This window comes from Scyliorhinus canicula, chromosome 1 (genome assembly GCF_902713615.1).
Source record: "Scyliorhinus canicula chromosome 1, sScyCan1.1, whole genome shotgun sequence".
Lineage (NCBI taxonomy): Eukaryota > Metazoa > Chordata > Chondrichthyes > Carcharhiniformes > Scyliorhinidae > Scyliorhinus > Scyliorhinus canicula.
The window spans coordinates 40330551-40354928 of NC_052146.1; the positions used below are offsets into that span (position 1 = coordinate 40330551).

A 24378-nucleotide genomic window follows, 5' to 3' on the forward strand; every position below is an offset into this window, starting at 1 on the left:
CAGACCACTGTTGTTTGTGATATACATAAATGATCTGGACGAAGGTATAGGTGGTCTGATTTGCAAGTTTGCAGATGATACTAAGATTGGTGGAGTTGCAGATAGCGAGGAGGACTGTCAGAGAATACAGCAAATATAGATAGATTGGAGAGTTGGGCAGAGAAATGGCGGAGGGAGTTCAATTCAGGCAAATGCGAGGTGATGAATTTTGGAAGATCTAATTCAAGAGCGGACTATAAGATCATTGGAAGAGTCCTGGGGAAAATTGATGTACTGAGAGATCTGGGAGTTCAGGTCCATTGTACCCTAAAGGTGGCAACGCAGGTCGATAGTGGTCAAGAAGGCATACAGCATGCTTGCCTTCCTCGTACGGGGTATTGAGTACAAGAGTCGGCAGGTCATGTTACAGTTGTATAGGACTTTGGTTAGGCCACATTTGGAATACTGTGTGCAGTTCTGGTCGCCACATTACCAGAAGGATGTGGATGCTTTAGAGAGGGTGCAGAGGAGGTTCACCAGGATGTTGCCTGGTATGGAGGGTGCTAGCTATGAAGAAAGGTTGAGTAGATTAGGATTGTTTTCGTTGGAAAGACGGCGGTTGAGGGGGGACCTGATTGAGGTCTAGAAAATTGAGGTATGAACAGGTGGATAGCAACAAGCTTTTTCCAAGAGTGGGGGTGTCAATTACAAGGGGTCACGATTTCAAGGTGAGAGGGGGAAAGTTTAAAGGAGATGTGTGTGGAAAGTTTTTAACGCAGAGGGTGGTGGGTGCCTGGAACGTTTGCCAGCGGAGGTGGTAGAGGTGGGCCCGATAGCATCATTTAAGATGCATCTGGACAGATTATATGAACGGGTGGGGAATAGAGGGAAGTAGATCCTTGGAAAATAAGCGACAGGTTTAAATATAAGATCTGGATCGGCGCAGGCTGGGAGGGCTGAAGGGCCTGTTCCTGTGCTGTCATTTTCTTTGTTCTAAACCTGTTGGAACATTATTGTTCTTTAGGTTAATTTCCTGAAGGTATTAATTCTACTACATTATGGTTCCATCCGCTTTTATCAGAATCAACCTTTTCCTTGTGTTAACCCTAGGTGCTGACAGTGGGAGGGTACTGGGCGATGGGGAATTGCAGGCAAACCATCTACAGATGTGCACTCTGTATTGCAGGAATTGCAAGGGTTGGGTATTGTCCAGCACCCAGCCCCATTGCAGGAATCTGGTCCTTTATACTACCCATAAGAAATAGTTCCAGTAGGTCATATTACCCCTTGAACCTACTCAGGCATTCAATAAAATTATGGCTGATCTTCTATGTCAAGTCTGCTTCTCCCCTATCCCTCATTTCCTTTTTTGCATCCGTACATCTATAAACCTCAGTCTTGAATACACCAGACAAAACGTTGAAATAGAAATTAACTGGATGCTATTGGGTGAAAATATAATGCCACTTTGCAGAAATCGGCTAACTTGGGCTGAATAGCTAGTTGCTGCATAATTTATTCACCAACATGTGTATGAAAGGGGTTGACAGTTTTCTGTAAGGTACAGCAATCCAGCAAGTACCACAATCCATGAACTAGTTGTTTCAAAAGTTTGATTAGTTTTGAGTCTCTTCCAAATACAGTGGAAGCTGCTTACTGCAAGTTTGTTATTGTCTGCTTTTTCACCACACCTGGACAAGGTTGTGCCTCACTTTCTGGTGGCATAAGGATTTGATGCTTTCTATTTTTGAGAAAGAAACAGCAGTCTTTGACATTTTTGAAGGACAGCAAGTTAGGAAAAGGTGATGTTAATTAAGGATGACAGTACAATAGTTCTAGATCAAGATGCAAAACCAGAGGTAAGAAATAGCAACAGTAAAGAAGTAAATTGTGAGAGCTGTTTATAGGCCTGATGGTCATACTCGAGGTATACACATGAAGTAGCTGGGCTTTTAAGAAAGGTACGGAAATAATCATGGGCGATTTTAATGTAAACAGATTGAATATATCAGATGGATAAAAAAGTAGCATGGGACATGAGTTCATGGAATGTTTTGGGGATAATCCCTTAGAGCAAGCATGCTCGAGAGCCCAACCAAAGGACAGGTTCATATAGACCTGGTAGTGTGCAATGAGGCAGGATTAATTAATGACTTTCAAGTAAAGGAGCCTCTTTGTAGTGGTGATCTTAAAATGATTGAATTTTACATTCCGATTGAGGGAGAGAAGTCACTTTAAGGGTAGTTTTTTTTAAACTTAAAGCAATTACAGGTTGTGAAAACAACTGCCTAATGTGAACTGTAAAATTGGATTAGGTGTAGGTTATTGGCTGGAGGAATTTGTAGCATATCCCAGATGAATGCTGGCCAATCACTGACGGCAAAGAGGAGGTTGAGCAGTGAGACAAGTGGTGGAGAGGTTGATCTGCATATCAGTACACCAGTGGCTGCTGACCTATGACTGGATGATATTGTCAGAAAGTAGCTACGGCTGAGTCCTCTGGAGAAAACAATACATGGTTAGGGAAGAGAGACTGTTGTTTTAGATCTGATTGGGGAATTAATGAATAGTTGAGAGTGGAATCAAGGTGGGCAATCATAGAATAGAATCCCTACAGGACAGAAGGAAGCCATTTGGCCCATCAATTCTGTGCTGACCTGAGATAGGCCCACCCCCCTGTCATTTCCCTGTAACCCCACCTAATCTCTGGACACTAAAGAGGCAATTTAGAATGGCCAATCCACCTAACCTGCACATCTTTGGAAAATGGGAGGAAACTGGAGCACCCGGAGGAAACCCACGCAGACACTGGGAGAACGTACAAACTCCATGTGTTGGAATTGAATCGGGGTCCCTGGCACTGAGGTAGCAATGTGAACCACTGCCACCCAATCCACTAAACTGAACAAGAGGCATTGTGGGAGGATGCTTTAAGTCACAAGTTGCAGAGCAGACCAGGAAGGATGGTGCGGATGAGATCGCCTGGAATGCTACGAGTTCAATTCTTCAATGGATTGGTGGATTGAGGGAAAGTTTTGAAAATGTGGGAGCTTGGGAGAAATTTCCTCCTGTTACCCATACACTTATTGAAACAGAATAAATGGTAGGAAAGAATCCGCAGTTCCTTTCCTACTTTTGCATTATCTTAGATCTAGATCAAACAATTATGTTGGCTTACTGCATAAAAGATTGTTACTCCTACCCTTTAGTACAATTCTCAAATAAACAAGGAAAAGATCAGCATTGCTCGAGTTCTTTGCTTAAAATGTTTTCTGGCAAAGACAAAAGTTATGGCTCTTCAGAAATGCGACCATGTGACCACCAGTTCCCATTCCACTCTGCTGGAAAGTGCCAGCAGCGTGCACAGTGCTGCCAGGGAAAGTAAAACTGTATCTGGCACTGTTCCTGGTATGTAGCTTTGGAGAATCTAAAGGAGTGACAGTGAGTTTCCATGTGTCACTATCCATTATAAAGCAGAAATAGGTGAAATGTGCCAAAAAATAGTGGATTATTTGTGAGTTTGATTTAAGCTAAATTTTTATGTTTATGGAAAAAGATAAAATTGAATTAGCTTTCTGCTTGAGTATTAGAATCACTGTTCCCATGACAAATTGACTGAAAATGCCTTTTCTGACATGAATTACTTGAAAATTATATTTGCATTATTTCACTAAAGTATTCATGGGAGTAATAAATTTCAAGGATTTAAGCATCAGTTAAGAAATGTGGTTCAGCAGCAGTGGTTGCTTTTGATCAGATTTGAAATGGTGGAACTTTTCACAAAAGGGAAGTTGAATTTTTAAGGCATTGTATCCCTTCACAAAATACAAACCGTACAATCTTCCCACTACAACATCTAGCTGTTTCTTCAGTTAGTTGTCTATGCCCAACTACTATTACTGCTAACCTATTCCAGCTGATGTCTTAAGACATTGATCCATAATTTTCCTGTCAACTTTTGTATTCGGTCCTGGTGATTCTGAACATGTTTCTGATTTACTGTAGGTCACGCTGCACAAGTTGACCCAGTGTAAAAGACAATCCCTTTTCATGCTTGTGCATATACTCTGCTTATAAGATAACCATCCCCTCTTCAGCCATGACATGCCACTTGCATTAATAATCAGCCTCCATTTTTCACTTCAAAATGGATGTTATGCTTACAAGTACCTAGTAACTGAGTACAAAGGATCAAGCAGGTTGTACTTCAGAGATGAAGGGAGTTTAAGACACTCCCATACTTCGTAGACCCTGAATAACGAACAGCAAAGATGGCAACTGCTCACACCCATGTTTTGCTTTATACTGTGTACTAGGCACCCCTGATTTTGAAATTGGAAATATATGCTGACATTTATGATACTTTCTCTTATTTTGGTAATGGGGATAGGATGGAAGTGAGGGTTTAAGTGGGTCGGTGCAGACTCAATGGGCCGAATGGTCTCCTTCTGCACCGTATGTTCTATGTACTTTTCATTTTTGTAAAGCTCAAGTTATCGTCCTAGTCGATCCCTATAGGCAATAAGGATCATTTTTGATGCTCTCTGCACTGTCTGCAGGGTCTGGATCATTTGATGTATCATGTGTCGGACTCTATAGGAATCTTTTAACGTCATAATTTCCTGGAACTTGCACTTGTCTGGTTTTTTTTCCAGGCAAGTTATGCATCCATTTAATTAGAAAAAATGCTGTAAATCATTCAATTCAAACTTTCCATACATTTATAAATGACTGGCATTGTACATTTTGAATAGCTGTAAAATTAACTATTGTTTTGTCTTGGTTCCATCGTTGGAATAGAGCTTGGTTGAATGGACTTTATCCTTGAGAATCTGGCAGAAAAACGTTATCTAATAAAGTGTGTCTTCACAGCCCTGATGCTGCTGACAGTACTTCCATTGATGTCCAACTGGGAGATATCATCTTGACAGCAACTGATGGTTTATTTGATAATATGCCTGACTACATGATCTTACAGGAGTTAAAGAAACTGAAGGTATCTTTGTTAAATTTATTCAGCTACAAAAATTGTCAATTCATAATTAATTAGTGCAACATAAAATATTTCACTTGCTTTAAGTCCCCCTCCCCAATAAATCACTATTCTATAATAGAATTGACTATTTTGCAACAAACTAATGCAATATACTGTATTTTTTCTACTGAGTCACTTGAAGCCAAATAAAATCTGGTGTAATTTGTAGAACTATTCTACAGTTACTAGAGAAGGTTTCTATAACATGCAATGAATCCAAGGGCGGCATGGTGCAGTGGTTAGCATTGCTGCCTCACAGCACCGAGGACCTGAGTTCACGGTCCGTCTGCCGTCTGCATGGGCCACACACTCACGCACTCACTCGCGCTCCCCCCCCCCCCCCCCCCCCCCCAAAAACAACTGAAGATGTGCAGGGTAAGTGGATTAGTCACACTAAATTGTCCCTTAATTGGAAACATTTAAATAAAATCAGTATGCAATTCTCTAGGCTTCAAACTCTCTATTGATGCAAAGAGCAAGTTCTACTTGTTTTTGTTGGGCATCATTGGGCTCAGTTTAAAATTTGGATCTGGTTTTGAAGCACAAATGTTTTTATGTATTTGAGTTTGCTATTTAGATCTCTCCCCTAATGAGCTTTGAAGCACAAATGCCTCTCTTTGAGAATTGTCTTCAGTTACTGGGTTTTGAAGTCTTAAGACATTGATGTCAAAATACTTTTATTACTACAGATATTCACCTAATGTGAAAAATATTTTTATTCTCCTCTTTCACATTTTCTTCCCATTTTCTTCCAAATTTACACCCAACACTAAGCAATAACCAGTAACAAATGTAATGTCAATCCCCATATCAATAACACCGATTCCATGCTCCCCCAAACATTGGCCCGCTTGTTAACATAAATGACAAAAAGGAATCAGGAATCACCCATAGTCACCATTAACACATACAGTTCCCCTCCTCCCAGCCCCTCCTCTAATGTTCGATGTAATCCAATTCTCGAAAGTGCATAATGAATAACGCTCATGAATTGTAGAACCCCTCCATCCTCTGCGCCCATTTCTAACCCTGGTTGGTCTGACACCCCGAATATGGCCTCCCGAGATCGCGGGTCCAATTTCACGTGCACCACTTTAGAGATTACCCTGAAAACCTCCTACCAGTAATCCGTTTTGGACAGGACCAAAATATATGAACGTGATTTGCACCCCCCCCCCCCCCCCCCCCCCTCTCCTCATGTTCACACATCCACCCCGTCAAAGAGCCGGCTCATCCTCGCCCTTGTAAAGTGTGCTCCATACACCACCTTCGGTTGTATCAGCCCCAATCTTGCACACGAGGTGGAGCCGTTCACCCCTCCAGAGCACCAGAAGTTCACATTTTCATCACTAAAGTATTTGACTTTGCAGTGTTTAAAGATTATAAAATAGATGCTCGTAAATCAGTGGGGGTTATATTAAATACTGCACTGCAGAAATGCTTTTTCTGTTTGAGGTGTTAGTTAAGTGATCATTTGCTATTCACCATAGAGTTTAAATGGGACAAGTGTCAAATGCAGGTACAACTTGCATTTCTAAAGCATCTTTAATATAACCTGATGGCAGTGCAGTACTGAAGGAGTGCTGCCCATAGACAGAGATGCTGTCTTTTGGGTGAGACATTAAACTGGGATGCAACAGCCCTCTGGTGGACCTAAAGAAATCCCACTGCACTATCTCAAAGAAGAACGGGGGTGGGGTGGTGTTAACTCCAGTGTCCTAGCCAATATTATCTCAGATCGACAGATGAGCTGATCATTATTATGTTGCTGATTCTGGGAGCTTATTAGTTGTTGCTTTTCCTACATAACACTAGAAATGTATTTCATTGGTTATAAAGTACGTTGGGACATTGTTGAGATAATGAAAGGTGCTATAAGAATGGATTTAATTTTGCTTTGTAGGAAATGTCTCGATACACTGGGAATCCATTTTTTAAAAAATGTTTCTCCAAAGGATATATTGGTGATGTGAATCTAAATCTAATTGTGTTCAATATGATTGCAGAAGACCAATTATGAGAGTATTCAGCAAACGGCAAGGAGCATTGCAGAACAGGCTCATGAACTAGCATATGATCCAAACTATATGTCACCATTTGCCCAATTTGCTTGTGATAACGGACTGAATGTACGAGGTAAGATCACTATTATTTTGAATGTACTTGTATTCAAAACTTTTGATTTTAATCTGTGCTCCAAAATAAGGAATTTTCATGTTGAGAACCTTGAACCAAAAGCAGTAATAATAAGTACATTCCAGTTGCTTAAAACTTTGCAGTAGAGCATCTACAGCCAAAACAGGACTTTTGCAGTTGTTTCATTGCTGGATACTCAGCCATGTATCTCATTTCTGCATCCTTTTTTGCCATACAATACAAGGAACCAAAATTACACAATAAAACAAAGAGACAAACCAGCAAAAGCACATATTAAATTTAGTCCCAAAAACTAAATTTAACCCCCAAAAACTGAATTTAACCCTCTTAACAGCTGACAGTGACTATCTCCTTAAAGGAAATGAATGGTAGGTAGGTAGGTAGAACACTTCTACTGACCTCTAATGGTATATTTAACCTTCTCCAAATTAAAAAAAGTCATCCAACTGAGCCCGGGCACCAGGCAGAGTAGGAGATCTCCACGCAAGCAGAACTAGTTTTCAGGCTATCAACGAGGCAAAGACGAAGACATCCACCTTCACCTCTAACTGAAGCGCCGGTGAGTCTGACCCCACAAATGGCCACCAGTGGCCATTGATCCAAATCAACATTGAGTATCTCTGACTTGGTGTTGAGGAAAGAGGCCTAGAAGCTTACCAACTTGGGACAGGACGATAATGTGGTTAGCCAGCCCCCGAGAGCAGTGATCACACTTGTCCTCCACCCCAGCCCCGAGAGCAGTGCTCGCCTTACTTTAGTTAGATGTGCTCTATGCACCACCTTGAATTGAATCAAACTTAGCCAAGCCCATGAAGACGTGCGATTGATCCTGCAAAGGACCTCACTCCAAACCCCTCCATCCAGAATGGGACCCAATTCACCCTCATTTCATCTTCGCCTCACTCAATGGAGTTGACTCTTGAGAGGATACGGGCAAAATAGTCCCGTTCTCTTTTTCCTCAGACCCGACCAAAGACAAAATCCTCTTCAACAAGGAAGAGAGTGGTGCCGAGGAAAAGGGGAAAGCCGTGCGCAAAAAAAATCACATGAAGTACCTGAAAAGGGCAGCACGATGGCGCAAGTGATTAGCACGGTTACCTTGCAGCGCCGAGGTGCCAGGTTCAATCCTGGCTCTGGGTCCCTGTCCGTGTGAAGTTTGCACATTCTCCCCATGTTTGTGTGGGTTTCGCCCCACAACCCAAAAGATGTGCCGGATAGGTGGATTGGCCACGCTAAAGTGCCCCTTAATTGGAAAAAATGAATTGGATACTCTAAATTTATTATTTTCTTTAAATGAAGTACCTGAAAAGACTGGAACCAGGCAGTTGGAATGTCTCTGCCAACTCCTTTAAAACTAGCAAACTCCCCTCCATAAACAGGTCTCCAAACCTTTCCCCTTCCATGACTTAAACGTAGAGCCCGAACCTACTGGCAGATAAAGTGGTTGTTGAGATGCAGGCTAGCGAAGATTGTGAACAGAGCTCTCTTGAACTGTTTCCAAATTCTCAGGATGGACACCACTGGATTTGGGGTAAATCTTACTGAGAGAAAGGCAACAATGAAGTAACTATTGCACCAAGGTGAGAAACGTTGCAGGAGCTCGCTTCCATTTGTTCCCAAATGGAGCCAGGATTGCTGAACTACAACAATATCCTCTTGATATTGGCTGCCCAATGTTAATAAATTGGGTAGAGCCAAGCCCATGGCTGCCTATCTATCTGGAAGAAAACCCCATGGATCCTTGTCCAAATACAGAAGTACATTAATTTTTTGATTTTGATAAAAGTATGGGGAGAAAATTGAAGCGACATTGAAAAATAAATAAAAATCTCGGAATACAAATCTCAGAATACATTCATTTAATAGTCTGAACCCTGCCTGACAAGGACAGAGAAGTTATCCCATCTCTTAAGTACGACTTTACTCTAGCAAGCAGATTAGTGAAATTTAATATGAAGCGAGGCCTAATCTGTGGGCCACCTAGGTCCACAAGTGGGGAAAAGGACAATACTATAGCAGGCGATGTATATCAGCTGATGAATGTCAACCTTTTAATGAAGCCTGTGTGGTCCTCCCAAGATCACCTCTGGGAGGTGGGGTCCCAGCGGCAGGGCTAGCACTTTGACAAGTAATTTAACATCTGCACTTAGTGTGATAATTCTACACGGCCCATATTCTTATGAAATTCAATGGGGAAGCCATTCAGGCCAGATTCTTTACCAGTCTGCATCAGCAGACCCCTCCCTCCACTCCCCCAGGCCCAACCACCACCACAAATAAGCTTTCCAAAAAGTCAGTCTTTTTTAAAAATTTAGAGTACCCAATTCATTTTTTTCAATGAAGGGGCAATTTAGTGTGGCCAATCCACCTAGCCTGCACATCTTTGGGTTGTGGGGGCGAAACCCACGCAAACACAGGGAGAATGTGCAATCTCCACACTGGCAGTGACCCCGAGCCAGGATTGAACCTGGGGCCTCAGTGCCTTTAAACAACAGGGCTAACCCACTGCGCCACAGCACTGCCCTAAAAGGTCAAGTCATGACCAATCCCTCAGCCGGAGGCTCCGATTCATAGAGACCCCGATAGAACAATGCAGATGCTGCATTGACCTGAGGAGGTGCAAAAATAGGCTGCCCCCGAGTTGCATACCTGTTCAATCGCCTGTGAAGCTACCTGTTGCTTAAGCTGGTGAGCTAAAAGATGAGTGGCCTGCTCATAAAATAGGCTGCTCTAGTGTCGCAGCTAGCCCACCATTCTCTGTTAATAACTTGCATTGTCTGCGGCTTTTTCCTGCTTGCCAACAACTCCAGGGCAGGGGCAAGTGAGTACTGGTGATATTCACCTCGAGAATGGAGTCCACCAACCTCTGCTCGCTCTCTCTCTCTCTCTCTCTCAATCTCTCTCTCTCTCTCTCTCTCTCTCTCTCTCTCAATCTCTTTCTCTTCCTCTTCCCCCCCCCCCCCCCCCCCCCCCCACTGTCTTCACCATGTGCACTTTATAGAAGAGCTTCCCACAGCGTTGAATGTGAGATTGACTCCCTTTTGAATTAAATTTTATATAGTCCCCAATGGACATGGGTTCACAAAATGTCTTGTCCACTAATAATGTTGTGTCCATCCTCCATCGCGGACGTTGGGACAGACCTGACTCTAGTGCAAAATCGGCAATGTGGGGCATGGTTTAAATCATAAGCCACCACAAGGGAGGAGAGACCTATCCACTGCAAATTGATGTGCATGCGAGAAAAATTATGTCTTTGTCACCTGGGTGCACACGGATCTAGACCCCCCCCCCCCCCCCATAAAAAAAAATCTGCTCCATGAAAAATAACCAAGCTCTGGCCACACTTGGTGGAGTCAGAGATTTGGACTTGGACTGATCTAGACCAGGGTTCAGAACACCAATTAGGTCCCCATTCACTGATGCAAATTCAAAATCTGGGCGGGAGGCCAGCAGATTATTACTAAAATTCATATTGTCCCTATTTGGGATGTAGTAATTTACCAAAACCCCGAGTGCCTGCCATATCTGCTGTTGGGAGTCAGCCAAAATCTTAGAGGCAGGAAACTGAACCCTTTTTATTCAGTTGCCGCACCACTGGCCCATCAAAACCCGAATGAAAGACTTATCATACCCATCCCTTCGACAGCCTTGTCTGGTTGCTGACCCATAAATGAGTCTCTTGCAAAAACAGCAGATCAGAATTTAAACTCTGCGCAAATACTCTTGTCCTTTTCACTGGGCCATTCAACATCCTGACTTTCCAAATGACCAAACTAATTGGGGTCTCCAAAGAACTATCTGCAGGCACCATCAGCAAACTACCCCACCCTAGCCTGTGGATACCACCCCAAATACACATACAAATAGAAGCAAGGTGAACACAAAACAATCCATCTTTAACAAACCTAAGCCCAAAGAAAACAAGAACTTTTTTTAAAATTATAATGCGATGCAGCCAACCCTTCAACACTGCTCCTGTTTGCTAACTCTTGGGTTAGCAGCAAGGCTCCCAAATAGAGTTAAGAAAAATGGTTACAAACTAAAGCCCATAAACTATTGCACACTGACTGGGAGCCATATATTTTCATATTTAGGACAGAAACCTACATCAAACTAAACTCCAAACTAAAGCCAAAACTGTAAAAATTCAACTCTAACCAGAACAGGAAAAACATGGAATCCCAACGATGCAACAATCGATATCCCGGGAGGTAATCAGAAACTGAACTGGACTAGCTGTATTAATGCTGTGGCTACCAGGGCAGGTCAAAGGCTAGGAATCCTACAGCGTGTAACTCACCGCCTGTCCACCATCTACAGGGCACAAGTCAGGAGTGTAATGGAATACTCTTGACTTGCCTGGATGAGTACAGCTCCAACAACACTCTAAACTCGACACCATCTAGGAGAAAGCATCCCACTTGATTGCTTCCCCTTTCACAAACATTCAAACCCTCCACCACTGAACAGTGGCAGCCATGTGTACCCAGCTACAAGATGCACTGCAGTAACTCACCAAGGTTCCTTAGATAACACCTTCCAAACCCACGACCACTACCATCTAGAAGGACAAGAGCAGCAGATATCTGGGAATCCCACCAGCTGGAGGTTCCCCTCCAAGTCACTCAACACGCCGACTTGGAAATATATTGCTGCTTCTTCACTGTCACTGGGGCAACATCCTGGAAGTCCCTTCCTAACAGCACAGTGGGTGTACCTACACCTCCAGGACTTTAGCAGTTCAAGAAGGCAACTCACCACCACCTTCTAACGAGCAACAGCGATGGGCAATAAATGCTGGCCTAACCAGCGATTTCCCCACATCCCATAAATGAAGTTTTTTTTAAAAATTCGACATGCCTGCTCCCAACACCCAAAAAGCTCATATCACACCAGGCCCAATCTGTATTCCTTAACAAAGAAGTCTGCTTCACCTAGCACATCAAATAGTCTGTTCCCTCGAAGGTCACTCTTAAGCTGAGCTGTGTACACCACACTGAACAGGACTCCACTTTTGTACATGGCAGCCTTGGCTTTGTTTTTTACCCAATTAATTTTTTCCACATGGGCAATTTAGCGTGGCCAATTCACCTACCCTGCATATCTTTGGGTTGTGGGGGGTGAAACCCACGCAGACACTGGGAGAATGTGCAAACTCCACCCGGAGAGTGACCCAGAGCCAGGATCGAACCTGGGACCTCAACGGCGTGAGGCAGCAGGGCTAACCCACTGCGCCACTGTGCTGCCAGCCATGGCTTTGTTGAACATAGCCTCTTCGCCAGCTCTTTTCCCATGTCTTGGTAAAACCTAACTGTGTGGCCTTCCCATTTGAAGTCATGATTCGCCCTCACCCATCTCCGAACCCACTACTTTTTTTTCTTGGAAGCTATGGACCTTTACTTTTACCGCACATGGTGGATTCTCCAGGCGAGGCCTCTGTTGAAGTATACAGTGGGCTTCATCCAACACCGGAGGGGATGCGAGTCCACCCTCTTCCACCATCTTCCTGAGCATCTCTGCAGAGTACTCTGTAGGAAGGACAGCATGGTGCAGTGGTTAGCACTGCTGCCTACAGCGCTGAGGACCCGGGTTTGACCTCTGCCCCGGGTCACACTCCATGTGGAGTTTGCACATTCTCCGTGTCTGCGTGGGTCTCACTCCCACAACCCAAAGATGTGCAGGTTAGGTGGATTGACCATTCTAAATTGCCCCTTAATTGCAGAAAGAAATTATTGGGTACTTAAATTTATTTTTAAAAAAGAAAAACAAAAGTACTCTGTGAGCTTTGGGCCTTCCACAATTTGAACATTTTTGCCTCCAGGACTGATTTTTTAAATCATTTACTTTGGCCTTCCAATGATTTATTTGCTTTGGGGGTTATCAAAATAAAATGACCCCTGAAATTAAAATGGGCAAAAGCTCAGTACTTGGAGGGAGCCAGCTCGTCTTCACCCGACATTGCGCCACCGGAAGTCCTGTTTCTGCATCCTTAACTAATTTTAACTCTTTACTTTCTCAAGAACTGATAATGGGGGTTTTGGCTTTTGTGGGGTATGGCGAATGATAAAGTGACCTCCCTTTGCAGCCTATGTATTCGGTTGATTCTGACTGAAGAAGAAATATAGTTGTGCAAATAGGGACCTGAAAAAAGGATGTAGAGCCTGTGTCCCCTGTGTTATGTCAGAGTTTTCAACCTTGTCTTTCCTGTGATCCTTTGGAGCCATTGTGTATTTTGCAGAGGAGTAAAGAGTTAATAGTTTGTAGTTTAAAGAGTAAAAATATACTTGACTGGTGTAGATAAAAGCATGTTTTATATGAAAATTTGATTTCCATTTAAATTACTTTTTTTTTTGTATTCCAGGAGGTAAACCAGATGACATCACTGTTCTACTGTCAATAGTAGCAGAATATACAGACTAACTATTTCAAAGGCATAGACACTTCAACCTAAACGTTCGATTCTGGTTTCCTGCTGGCAGGACCTTATTTCCCTGACTACAACGTCTCAAAGGCTAGTCATTCCCACGGCACAATTTCTCTGCAGTTCTTATGGATATTTAATACTCAAATCATTTTTGTCCGTTTCTGCCAGCAAGGTTTTCTAAATGTCCTCTATCACAGAAAATCCCCCCAAAAAACTTGCAGTGCCACTTCAACAGGTTGGTAATTCAGAAGGAATGTTAGTCTGTTACGGATTGCGCATTGATGCCTTGTCTATGTAGAGGTGGTGGAATAGCTGCATGCTCATTATGAAATTAGGTGCTACATGCACAGATGGGCACCAGCACTACAAATCTCAGTATTCATTTCTGATCAGAAATGTGGAAATACTGTGAATCACTTAATAAATTTCAGTCCCCTAGGGAACTATTTGGGTTTGACTTAATTTCTTGCCTCTAATAGTTAACTGGTTAATTTTCCTGGCAGCAGAAGAGCACAGAAAACTTTTAGGTGAACTAGCTTAGCTGCTCTGAATATGAATAGTTTTTGGTAAGAGAACAATTGACTATCAAATGTTTTAATGTGCAACCCATGAATTAAAGCCATGTTTTAACTTTATACATGATAAATCAGGTAACTTTTGAGAAAAATGTGTTCAGTGTAATTTGTTTTAATATTTTTCTGTAGTCTTTTTCATTGTAGCTGTACTGTATAATTTAAATAATTTACATGTACCATGTACATGTCATTTTACTATTTAAATAGACCTGCTTGTAACAGGCATTTCATTTTATATTTTATTAGTCACATAAACCAGAATTTGTACTCTATTACTGGTTTCGCACAAATTGTTTGCATTCATGTTTAGAGACTGGATCAGAATTTCAGTTTTGTTGTCTGAATGCTTTGGAACAGAATTGCTTTTTCTAAAATTCAGTATTTTGTTGTCTGAATGCTTTGGAACAGAATTGCTTTTTCTAAAATTCAGTATTTTGATGAACACAGTACAAATACTTAACAGCTTTTTGTCTATTGATTCTTTCATTAATGTTTAAAATTATTCCAGAAACGGTTTGTTTTTGTCAAAATTTGCAAGTCTGACAACTCATTTAACATCACATCCCAAGGTGCTTCACAGGAGCATCTTAAAATTAAATATACCAAGTCACAATATATTAGGTTAGATAACCAAACACTTGTCAGAGGGTTTAAAGGAGTGTTTTAAGGGAGTAATGTGAGGCATAGCAGGGTAGGGAGACTATTAACTTTGAAAGACATTGATTCGGTGCTGATTATTTTTGCCCATGATTCTATAATATGAAGAATAGAAATGAGTTTTCCCAGATTGGGAATGAATTAACTATTTGCGGAATTTATTTTGTTATAAATACGACATTGAAATTTGGGATGTAATTTTATTATTTTTCTTTTTAAAAGCTTGTGATATGCAAAATACCTTTTTAGTTTTCTCAAGCTGCAAAACAATTCAATAGTAGTCTTCCTTCATTTCTTTTTAAAATAAATTTAGAATACCCAATTATTATTTTTCCAACAAAGGGGCAATTTAGCATGCCCAATCCACCAATACTGCACATCTTTGGGTTGTGGGGATGAAACCCATGCAGACACTGGGAGAATGTGCAAACTCCACATGGACAGTGACCCAGGGCCGGCATTCAAACCGGGTCCTCAGTGCCGCAGTCCCAGTGCTAACCACTGTGCCACCTGCTGCCCTGTCTTCCTTCATTTCTAATCTGGATTTGTGGAGTTACAAGAGTTGGCTGTATGCACTGAAACGTTTTTAATTTTTCTAACGGTTGAATGTTACATTTTGTACAGATCAATCCAACCTGATGCAAAAATGAAAGTGGCTTGCTTTAAAGTCAATGTTGGTTATACTTCATTGATTATGCACACTGACCACGTTCTTGGTAGGAGGTTAAGTGGCTTTGACAACATGAGGCCTTACATTTCACCAAAACAAAACCCACAGAGGGAGGATCCGAATTTGCCAGATGTTTGGTCTACTTAGCTTTAATTTTTTTATGATAGTTTTATATGAATAGATTCAAGTACCAAGATTTCTAGTGCAAAGTTCAAATAAACTGTTTGCCACACTTGAATGCTGGATTGCAAAACAATAGTGAAGCATGAATGTATTATTCCTAATGGGAAAATACCTTTCAGATCCCTTTTTCTTGGTCCTGAGTGCACACCAAAGACCAGAATGCATTCTTCTCTTTCTTTCCCCACAAATAACCAATACTGTGTTTAAGCAATACTGTACTGAAACATTTTTTAAAATCTGCTTTGGGTTAGTGTTTTAATTTTAGACTCTTGTTCTACAATGCACTATCAAAAATGTACGGGATTTTCTCTACTGAAGTCAAGGTTTCATTAAAAAAAAATAACTAATGTTTTTTGCGCACAAGTAAATATAATTGGACAGTCTTGATAGCAGGCTTTTGACAATATTCTTTTCGACAGGCTATTTTTTCAATTATTGTCACAATTACCAGGAAAATTGTGAAAATTCAGTGTCCTTCATCAAATTGGTTTGTTGTGAAGAAAGCGTAGAATAAGAATTGGTATGTATGAAAACCTGTAGAAGTAATAACTTGGCAAGAAAAGGGCACACTCCCCCTCAATGAAAGGAGATGTTTTAATTACCTGTTACTGTAGCTAGAATGTGCTTTAACTGTAACGTAAATATAAATGCAGGAATCGTTGTGTACATATGTTGAAAAGCTGTGTAAATGATATATTTAATAAAAGTATAGTATTTATACTAAGTGTTTCTATTTTATCAGAATGCAAGGGAGAATACCTGGAAGTAAAATTTAATCTTTGAAGCGTACTTAAAAAAAGTAAGAAACACATGACAAGTCTGTTTTAAAATAAATTTTTATATCTGAAATTGCTAACAATGTGACACAAATCAATCATGGATTGTGAAATTTATGTTCAACATGACTAAAGCACTTTAAAATTGGATGGTCCTTAAATTGCAATGTTTCCAAAGTCCAAGTGGGTTTTTTCAGTCTTAAATCATCATCCAGGTATTGATGTAATTTTCTAAAACAAAATAAGTTTCCCACAAATAGTCCAAAGGATGAATCCTGTTTTTCTCCCACAAGTTATCAGTAGTGTGCCCCACTAAAGCAATGTACTGTCCCACCCTCTCGTGTATCTTTTCTCCCGTTGCTGCTTCACACCAAAAGTAGGGACTTTATTTTCATAGCACACTCAGCCCGGACAGGCTGGGGAAGAAATGTCGGTAATTTCCAGGGGTGCCTTGTAGAATTGCTTGGTTAAAATAATTTAAGGAAATCCTCCTTCCCATATTCCCTTAAAATTGAGGTAATGCTGCCCAGTTGATCCCCAACATTATATAGTCATTGTATACTTGCAATGTAAACACTCGGAACATGGTGCTATCATTGCACATCTTGAATTTCTGTAAATGTTAAATGACATGTTCTTAAGGTCAACATTTAGTAAACTTTATTGCTGCTTGAATTTCAAAAGGAGGATTTTGCATTCTTGATTTGTTCCAATTACTCTCCCCTTCAGCCAACTGGTTAAATCTACCCATACATTAAGCTAAAAATGTTTTAAGTTCAGGTACAAGTTGGGCTTGTCCTGCACATTCCATTTGCTGTCTAATGCTCAACTCTTGCCAATTTGCACAATATGTATAGCAGCTTTTCAAACTTAGTTGTGTAGAGTATACATTAGATACTAAAATTTCAATTAGTGACATTGGTTATTTACACAAACATGGAGGATATTGTAGCATGCCCAACTGTGCTACTTGGTTTGCAGTTTTTAAGGACTCCATCATGAATAGACTGTTTAACATGAGAGCACAGTGGTTAGCACTGTTGCTTCACAGCACCAGAGACCCAGGTTCGATTTCCTGGGGTCATGGTCTGTGCGATGTCTGCACGTTCTCCCCATGTCTCTGCAGGTGCTCCAGTTTTCTCCCACAAGTCCTAAAAGACTTGCTGTTAGATGAATTGGACATTGTAAATTTTCTCTCCCTGTACCTGAACAGGTGCCAGAGTGTGGCGACTAGGGGATTGTCACAGTAACTTCATTGCAGTGTTAATGTAAGCCTACTTGTGACACTAATAAAGATTATAAAAATTCTATTAAGTAGTGTGAATATAATCTGTTAGCAGAGGTCATCTGTGGTGCTGTCAAGTTTCCACTGCTGTGAATAGCAAAACAAAATGCTCCAGTGGTAGAGCAAGACATCATGTGAATCTTATTTTAGTTGTACACTATGCAGAGCTTCATTTTTGCTGTAGTAAAGCCAGCATGCATCATGGGCCAAATGACAATTCTCTGCTGCAAAAGCATCCACAGTTTATTTATAAGCATGTTATTGGAGCCACAAGAAGTTGGCATCTGAATTTTTCACCGCCTATTTATTAAATGTTGGCACCTGTTCCAAGTTTGTATGTTACATTCTTTTTCCAAAGGTTTTGGATAATGCTGCAAGTGACATCTTGTTCTAATCATTTATGATCAAACATTCTTAACCTTTTGCAAACTGCATACACTACATTTTTAAAGTTGAAATGTAATGGTAAAACTATTGGCAATTAAACCTGTACTTGAAATGAAAAAAATGAAACGAAAATCGCTTATTGTCACGAGTAGGCTTCAATGAAGTTACTGTGAAAAGCCCCTAGTCGCCGCATTCCGGCGCCTGTCCGGGGAGGCTGGTATGGGAATCGAACCGTGCTGCTGGCCTGCTTTAAAAGCCAGCGATTTAGCCCAGTGAGCTAAACCAGCCCCTAAAGCTTCCAGTCTTTAAAGCTTCCAGTTGTAACTGATTAAAACCAGATTCTGAAACTTGTGGTGTAATGTAGAGGGAAGACATGTACGAAGTGACTCCAGCTAAAACATTGTACTTTTTACCCTTTTTTTCTTAGCATCAGGGGGTTTTCTTTTGAAAACCCACTTAGTTAATGGAATAAGGATCCTGTATTACTGAAATGCCTAGAAATGTTAATGGAAAGAAGGTAGACAGCAGGTTTGTTGACTGAGTCAGCCTCCAAAGTTCGTCAGCAGGTAAAATGGCAGAGTCGGCCTTGTGGGGGGGGGGGGGGGGGGGCCCTCTGGCCACTCCGCTAATGGCCAAGGTGCTTTCTAGTACCTCGGCAAAGGAATTTTAAAAACACCGGATTGTGTCAGAGGACCTCCGGAAATTAGTGAAAGACAATGGAAGAGGCTTTGGCCCCCATCCGAGTGGCTCTGGAGAAAAGCAATGAAACCGTGAAAGCCCATGGAGCCACAATAAAAGATATGGAAGTGGCCCTTTTGAGCCACGGTGATCGGATTGCCTCACTGGAATTGGAACTATCATCAGTGGCTGAAGTTGTTGAGGCCAAGATGAATGATCTAGAGAATTGGTCTTGGTCCAGGAGTCATATTTAAATTGTGGGGATGAAAGGTCTAATGCTGAAGAATAGTCCAGATATGTTCTGTAAAATGGTGAGTGAGGAGGGAATTTGTGTCCCCTCGACTTGAACCGAGTCCACCTTGCATTCTTTGGCAGAGGCCTCATCGTGAAGATCCACCACTTGTGCTAATAGTGAAATCTCATAGCTTCAAGGAGAGAGTGGGTTCTGGAGATAGGTGAAGGAACATTGGGACTAATGGAAAGGCCACATGGAAATGCCATGCCATCTGGTTCTGCCAAGATGCGGGAGTGGACCTGGCAAAGAGGGCTGCATTCAATAGACCCATGGCTGCCCTGTATAAAATTGGAGTCCAGTTCAGTCTGGTCTACCCTGCTCAGCTTAGAGTAACTTTCAATGGAATAGACTTGATTTGACTGACCGGGAGAGGCGGACTCTTGTCAAAAATTTGGTGCGATGTAATTGAGTTTTTGGGTTCTGGGGAAGAGCAGGTTGATTTGTTGCATTGGGATTTCGTGTTTATTCTCTTATTTTCTTGTTTTTGTTGGGGTTGAATTTTTAGTTTTGTTTAGGTTTGCGGTTTACTTCTAAGTGGGATTCTGTTAATATATAGCTGTTTCAGAGCACAAGGTTTACAGTGTTTTAATACTTTGTTTTGTAACCATTTTTCGTAACTCTAGTCGGGAGCCGCCCTGCTTACCTAAGTTAGCTAATGGGAGCAGTTTTGAAGGGTTGGTTGCAGCTCATTTTCATAGCTTTTTAGATAATGAGCTTAGCCGCCTTGTTTAGATTTGTTGGAAGTAGATTAGAGTTTGTGTTTTCCCATCCTTTGGGTAATCTCTCAGTGGAGCTGGTTGACTTTGCAGTGAGGGGGTGGGAGACCCCCCCAGTTTGCTTTGTCACTGACATTAAGGGGTTGAATGACCCAGTGAAAAGGTAGTGTATTTACTTGCCATAGGAGTTTCAACTCTGATGTTTTTTTGCAAGAGACCCATTTGTGGGTCAGGGACCAGATTAGGCTGCAGAAGGGGTAGGTAGGACAGGTCTTTTGTTTGGGTTTCAATGGTAGGACCAGGGATACTGTGATATTAATTAATAAATAGGTTCCGTTTTCTGTCTAAGATTTCTGCTGACCCCCAACGGCAGACCTGTTCTTGACTGTGGCTCTCTGGTGGTTATGATTAATGTCTATGCCCCAAACTAGAAAACAATACTCTGCTGGCCTCACTCCCTGATTAGATTCTCAGCAGCTCTTTTTGGGAGCAAAACTGTCCTGGACGAACACTCGACCGGATCGTTCAAAGCCCAAATTTCTGATTCTATTGGGGTGGCCAGGGCTTTGTTGTCTTTCATGGAGATGGGGGAGAATAGATCCTGGCTCTTTTTGCACCCAGGTGATTAGAATTTTAATTTTTTTTGCATGTTCATCAGGTAGATTTGGGAATTGATTGTTTCCTGGATGCCGAAAAAGGCATTTGAGTGGAGTGGAAGTATTTGTTTGAGATTCCGGGAGTCAACTACTGTATCAGGTTCCCACTGTTAGTGTTTGTACAAATGTGCTGAACTCTGGGGATTTTTCCATTGAATAGGGGCGGTAGACAGGAGTATCCACTTTCCATGTTCCTGTTTTCTTTGGCAATAGAATCACTCGCTGTAGTGCTGAGGTCCTTTACTAAGTGGAGGGGATAAATTGGGGAGAGGTGGAGCATCGAATGTCCCTTTACACGGATGATGGTCTCTATTACGGACACATTTTCCTCCATGATAATGAAGCTATCCAGTATTTTGGGTCCCTCTCTGGTTACAAGTTGGGCAAGAGTGAATGGTTCCCCAGTCTTCTCTCTCTTTCTCCCCCCCCCCCCCCCCCCCCCCCCCCCCCCAGGAAGGGAGCCCAACTGGGGGCGTTTACCTTTTCATCTAACAAAGATTAGCTGTTGCTATTTTGGGGATGGGTGGGGGAAAGAGGGCACAACTGGCCTTCACTTCACAAATTAAATTGCACTGATCTGGTTGACAGTAACACAACAGACTTGCAGAAGTGGGATAACCTCCCCCTATCCTTGGTGGGTAGAGTTTAGATATTATTACTTTACTATTGGGCAGCCAATATTCAGAAGATGGGGTCCAGTTTAGCTCAGTTGTCTTGACATCTGGGTCGTGATGCAGAGTGAGACCAACAGCACAGGTTCAATTCCCATACTAGCTAAGGTTATTAATGAAGGCCTGCCTTCTCAACCTTGCCCCGCCTAAGGTGTGGTGATCTTTAGGTTAAATCGCCAACCGTCAGCTCTTTTCTCTAATTTTCCCCCCCCCCCCCCCCCCCCCAGCCAAAGGGGAATGCAGTCTATGGTCACCTGGGACTTTACTTTTATTCAGAAGAGATTGTTGTGGTTTAGCAATCCTGGTTCCATATGGGGACAAAAGGAAGCATGCTCCTGCACCGTTTCTAGCCTTTGAGCAATAGTTACTGCACCATTGCCTTTCTCTCTGGTGAGATTTTCCTTGAATCCAATGGTGGTCTCCACCTTGAGAATCTGGGAGCATTTCCAGCTCTGTTCCCTGTCTTCGCTCGCCCCCATCCGCAACAACCACCTTTTTCTACCAGTGGGGTTGGACTCTTACGTATAGGTCTTGGGAGGAGACGGGTCTGGAGAAATTTGGAGACCTGATCATGGAGGGGAGTTGCCAGTTTTTTAGGAGCTGGCAGAGAAATCGGGTATTTTCAAAATCGTGATTTTTCACGCAATGCTTTCCACTCCTTTGGCGCCACTCTGCCCTGTTCTTTAAGGAGTTAGTCACAGTCAGTTGGGTTTAATTTAATGTGTTTTGCTTCTTCTGTCTCTTTCTATGTGTTTCAGCATGTTTTTAAATGTCTTTTTGTTTTAATCCAAGATTACTTTCACCTGAATTTCTCCCAACTAATTGCACTTGTTACAACACCACATTGTAAATGTCTCAACCTGATTCACAAAACAAACTCTGAAGTACTTTGAATTATGTAAACATTGGCAAAAATTGCTCATCTGAACTCCAGATTTGCAGTCTGCATTTGTCTTGGTTTCAAGTATACTTATAAATAGCTGGGCCAGTTGAAATTGATGCAATTTACATTTTGCTGTATTTGATTCTTTGTGTTCCATAGTGCTTAAACAGCATGCACATTTGCAGCACAAAATTGGGATTGTTTCAATAACTTTTGTATGCCAATCATTGTGACAGGCTAATGGTATTTTAAGATGGTGAGAAAACACTGGTTGCTACTGAATCTTAGATTGGAGCTAGTATGTTTTTAACATTAGTCTGATAAATATGCAACCTCTGGGCAAAGAAAACTACTGTATACATCTAATGGAGTAATGTTCCATGGTTCTTCAGACTGATAATCATAACAGTTGTCTTAATTCTAATCCTTTTATTCCCATAGAATTCTGAGGTCATTTCTGCCAATCGGGTCTGCACTGACCCTCTGAAAGAGCATCTGCATAACCCCAGTTAACATACACACCTTTGGACTGTTGGAGGAAATCTAAGCACCTGGGAGAAACCCATGCAGACATGAGATTGTGAAGTTTGCACTCAGTCACCCAAGGCTGCAATTGAACCCAGGTCCCTGGCACTGAGGTGGCAGTGCTGCTTCTTTCCCCAACACTGAAAAAAAAATCAGTTTCTGGGTATCACATTTGCCTTCCAAAAGGGAAAATGAGGCATGTAAAAAAAAATTATGAAAGGAGTTGCCTGGAATTTATTCATTTGAGATATAGATTTAATTTTAGTTCAAATTTGGATCATGAGATTTAATGTGAACGAGCATTCAAATTTCAAAGCTTTAAAAGAAAATTGAACAAAGCAATAAAGTGAGGATCCAGACCTTTGTGTGGATAACATGTGTGCTGTATATCTTCTATAAAGCACTAATGTCTTTCCCTAGTATAATTTGCTCCCCACTCAATGTCTGAATCTCTAAGTTCAATAATGAATGGTTATAATATTAACATAATGAACTCCACCTTTGTCATGCCTCGCTGAAAAAGTGCACTACTCGTGAAATTTTTGCTGATTTCTCTGGCGGGAGGGGGGAAAACATTTTTCCCCTCTGTAAACTTCCCTTCAATTTTCCAGATCCTGAAACTGCTCAGCAAGAATACTTCCAGGGCGTCCATTCCTGAGTCCTTAGAAATTCTGCACAAGTTTGTCTTCCTTTATATCCTCCACCTCCTCTTCACTGCAAGTTGCTAAGGTCATTAACGTTTGAGAACTGTTTCTCTGATATTTGGACAACACCGCATTGAAGAAGAGTGAGCACAACTGCACATGTTTTTGAAAACAAATGTGGTTAAAGCATATCAGAAAAAAGTCAACCGAGCTTGTAAATTCAGTGAAATTATTTACTAGAAGGCTTGCATTTATATGGCACTCAATTGCTTTACTCAACATATTTGAATGTTCTGAACATGATTGACTGGGCACAATATCAAAATTTGTAGATGATTAATCCAAGGAGTGTGGGTAACAACACTAATACTAGACTAGGAAAATAAAAGTAAAGTAAATGTGGAGAAGTGAGAATTTGCATTTTGGGAGAAAATAAACTATATTGCACAAAGTTGGCGGTTCAGATCTACAGAAGAGCAGGTTGATGGGGGGGGGGGGGGAGAGAAGAGAGAAAAAATACTAAAGCAATATATATGTGATCTTGTGTTTTATAAGTCGGGACATTACCTACAAAAACAACTGTTGAACCCACGTACATCATTAATTAGGCTGCAGTTAGAGCACTGAGCCCAGCATCAAGGACTAAGTTGAGGCAGGTACAGAAGATATTTAATAAAATACGAAGAATGAGAGATTTTAATTATGAAGGAAGACTAGTAATCTGGTTTTGATCATTTGAATGATCGTGAAGGGGATGGGGGGAATTTAAGATATTCAAGTTTTCAAACTATTTTTCAAGATATTCAAAATATTTCAATAAGGTTTAATAGGATAGGTCTACATGGCGCAAAACAGGCCACTCGGCCCAACCAGTCCATGCTAGTGTTTATGCACCATTTCTTTTAATAAATTTAGAGTACCCAATTTTCTTTTCCAATTAAGGGGCAATTTAGCATAGCCAATCCACCTACCCTGCACATCTTTGGGTTGTGGGGGCGAAACCCACGCAAACACGGCGAGGATGTGCAAACTCCACACGGACAGTGACCGAGAGGGACAGTAACCCAGAGCTGGGATTGAACCTGGGACTGAACCTGGGACCTCAGCGCCATGAGACAGCAGTGCTGGCCCGTTTATGCTCCATTTGCGCCTCCAACATTGTAATTATCTTTCATCCTC

At 41.6% G+C, this 24378-nt stretch overlaps 2 protein-coding genes across 5 annotated transcripts in view; one reads left to right on the plus strand and one right to left on the minus strand.

The window, feature by feature from the left end:
- Positions 1-16403, plus strand: part of LOC119961107 (protein phosphatase PTC7 homolog) — a 39976-nt gene extending 23573 nt beyond the window's left edge. Inside the window, exons 4-6 of the mRNA XM_038788622.1 lie at positions 4852-4975; positions 7021-7150; positions 13536-16403. Coding sequence (XP_038644550.1) covers positions 4852-4975; positions 7021-7150; positions 13536-13594 — 313 coding nt within the window. The 3' untranslated portion in view covers positions 13595-16403. The remainder of the gene's footprint in view (positions 1-4851; positions 4976-7020; positions 7151-13535) is intronic.
- Positions 16404-22626: 6223 nt separating this feature from the next.
- Positions 22627-24378, minus strand: part of LOC119961196 (cell cycle checkpoint control protein RAD9B-like) — a 43113-nt gene continuing 41361 nt past the window's right edge. For all 4 annotated transcript variants that reach the window (XM_038788761.1, XM_038788713.1, XM_038788680.1 and 1 more), the window contains one exon: positions 22627-23352. In XM_038788761.1, coding sequence (XP_038644689.1) covers positions 23218-23352 — 135 coding nt within the window. In that variant the 3' untranslated portion in view covers positions 22627-23217. The remainder of the gene's footprint in view (positions 23353-24378) is intronic.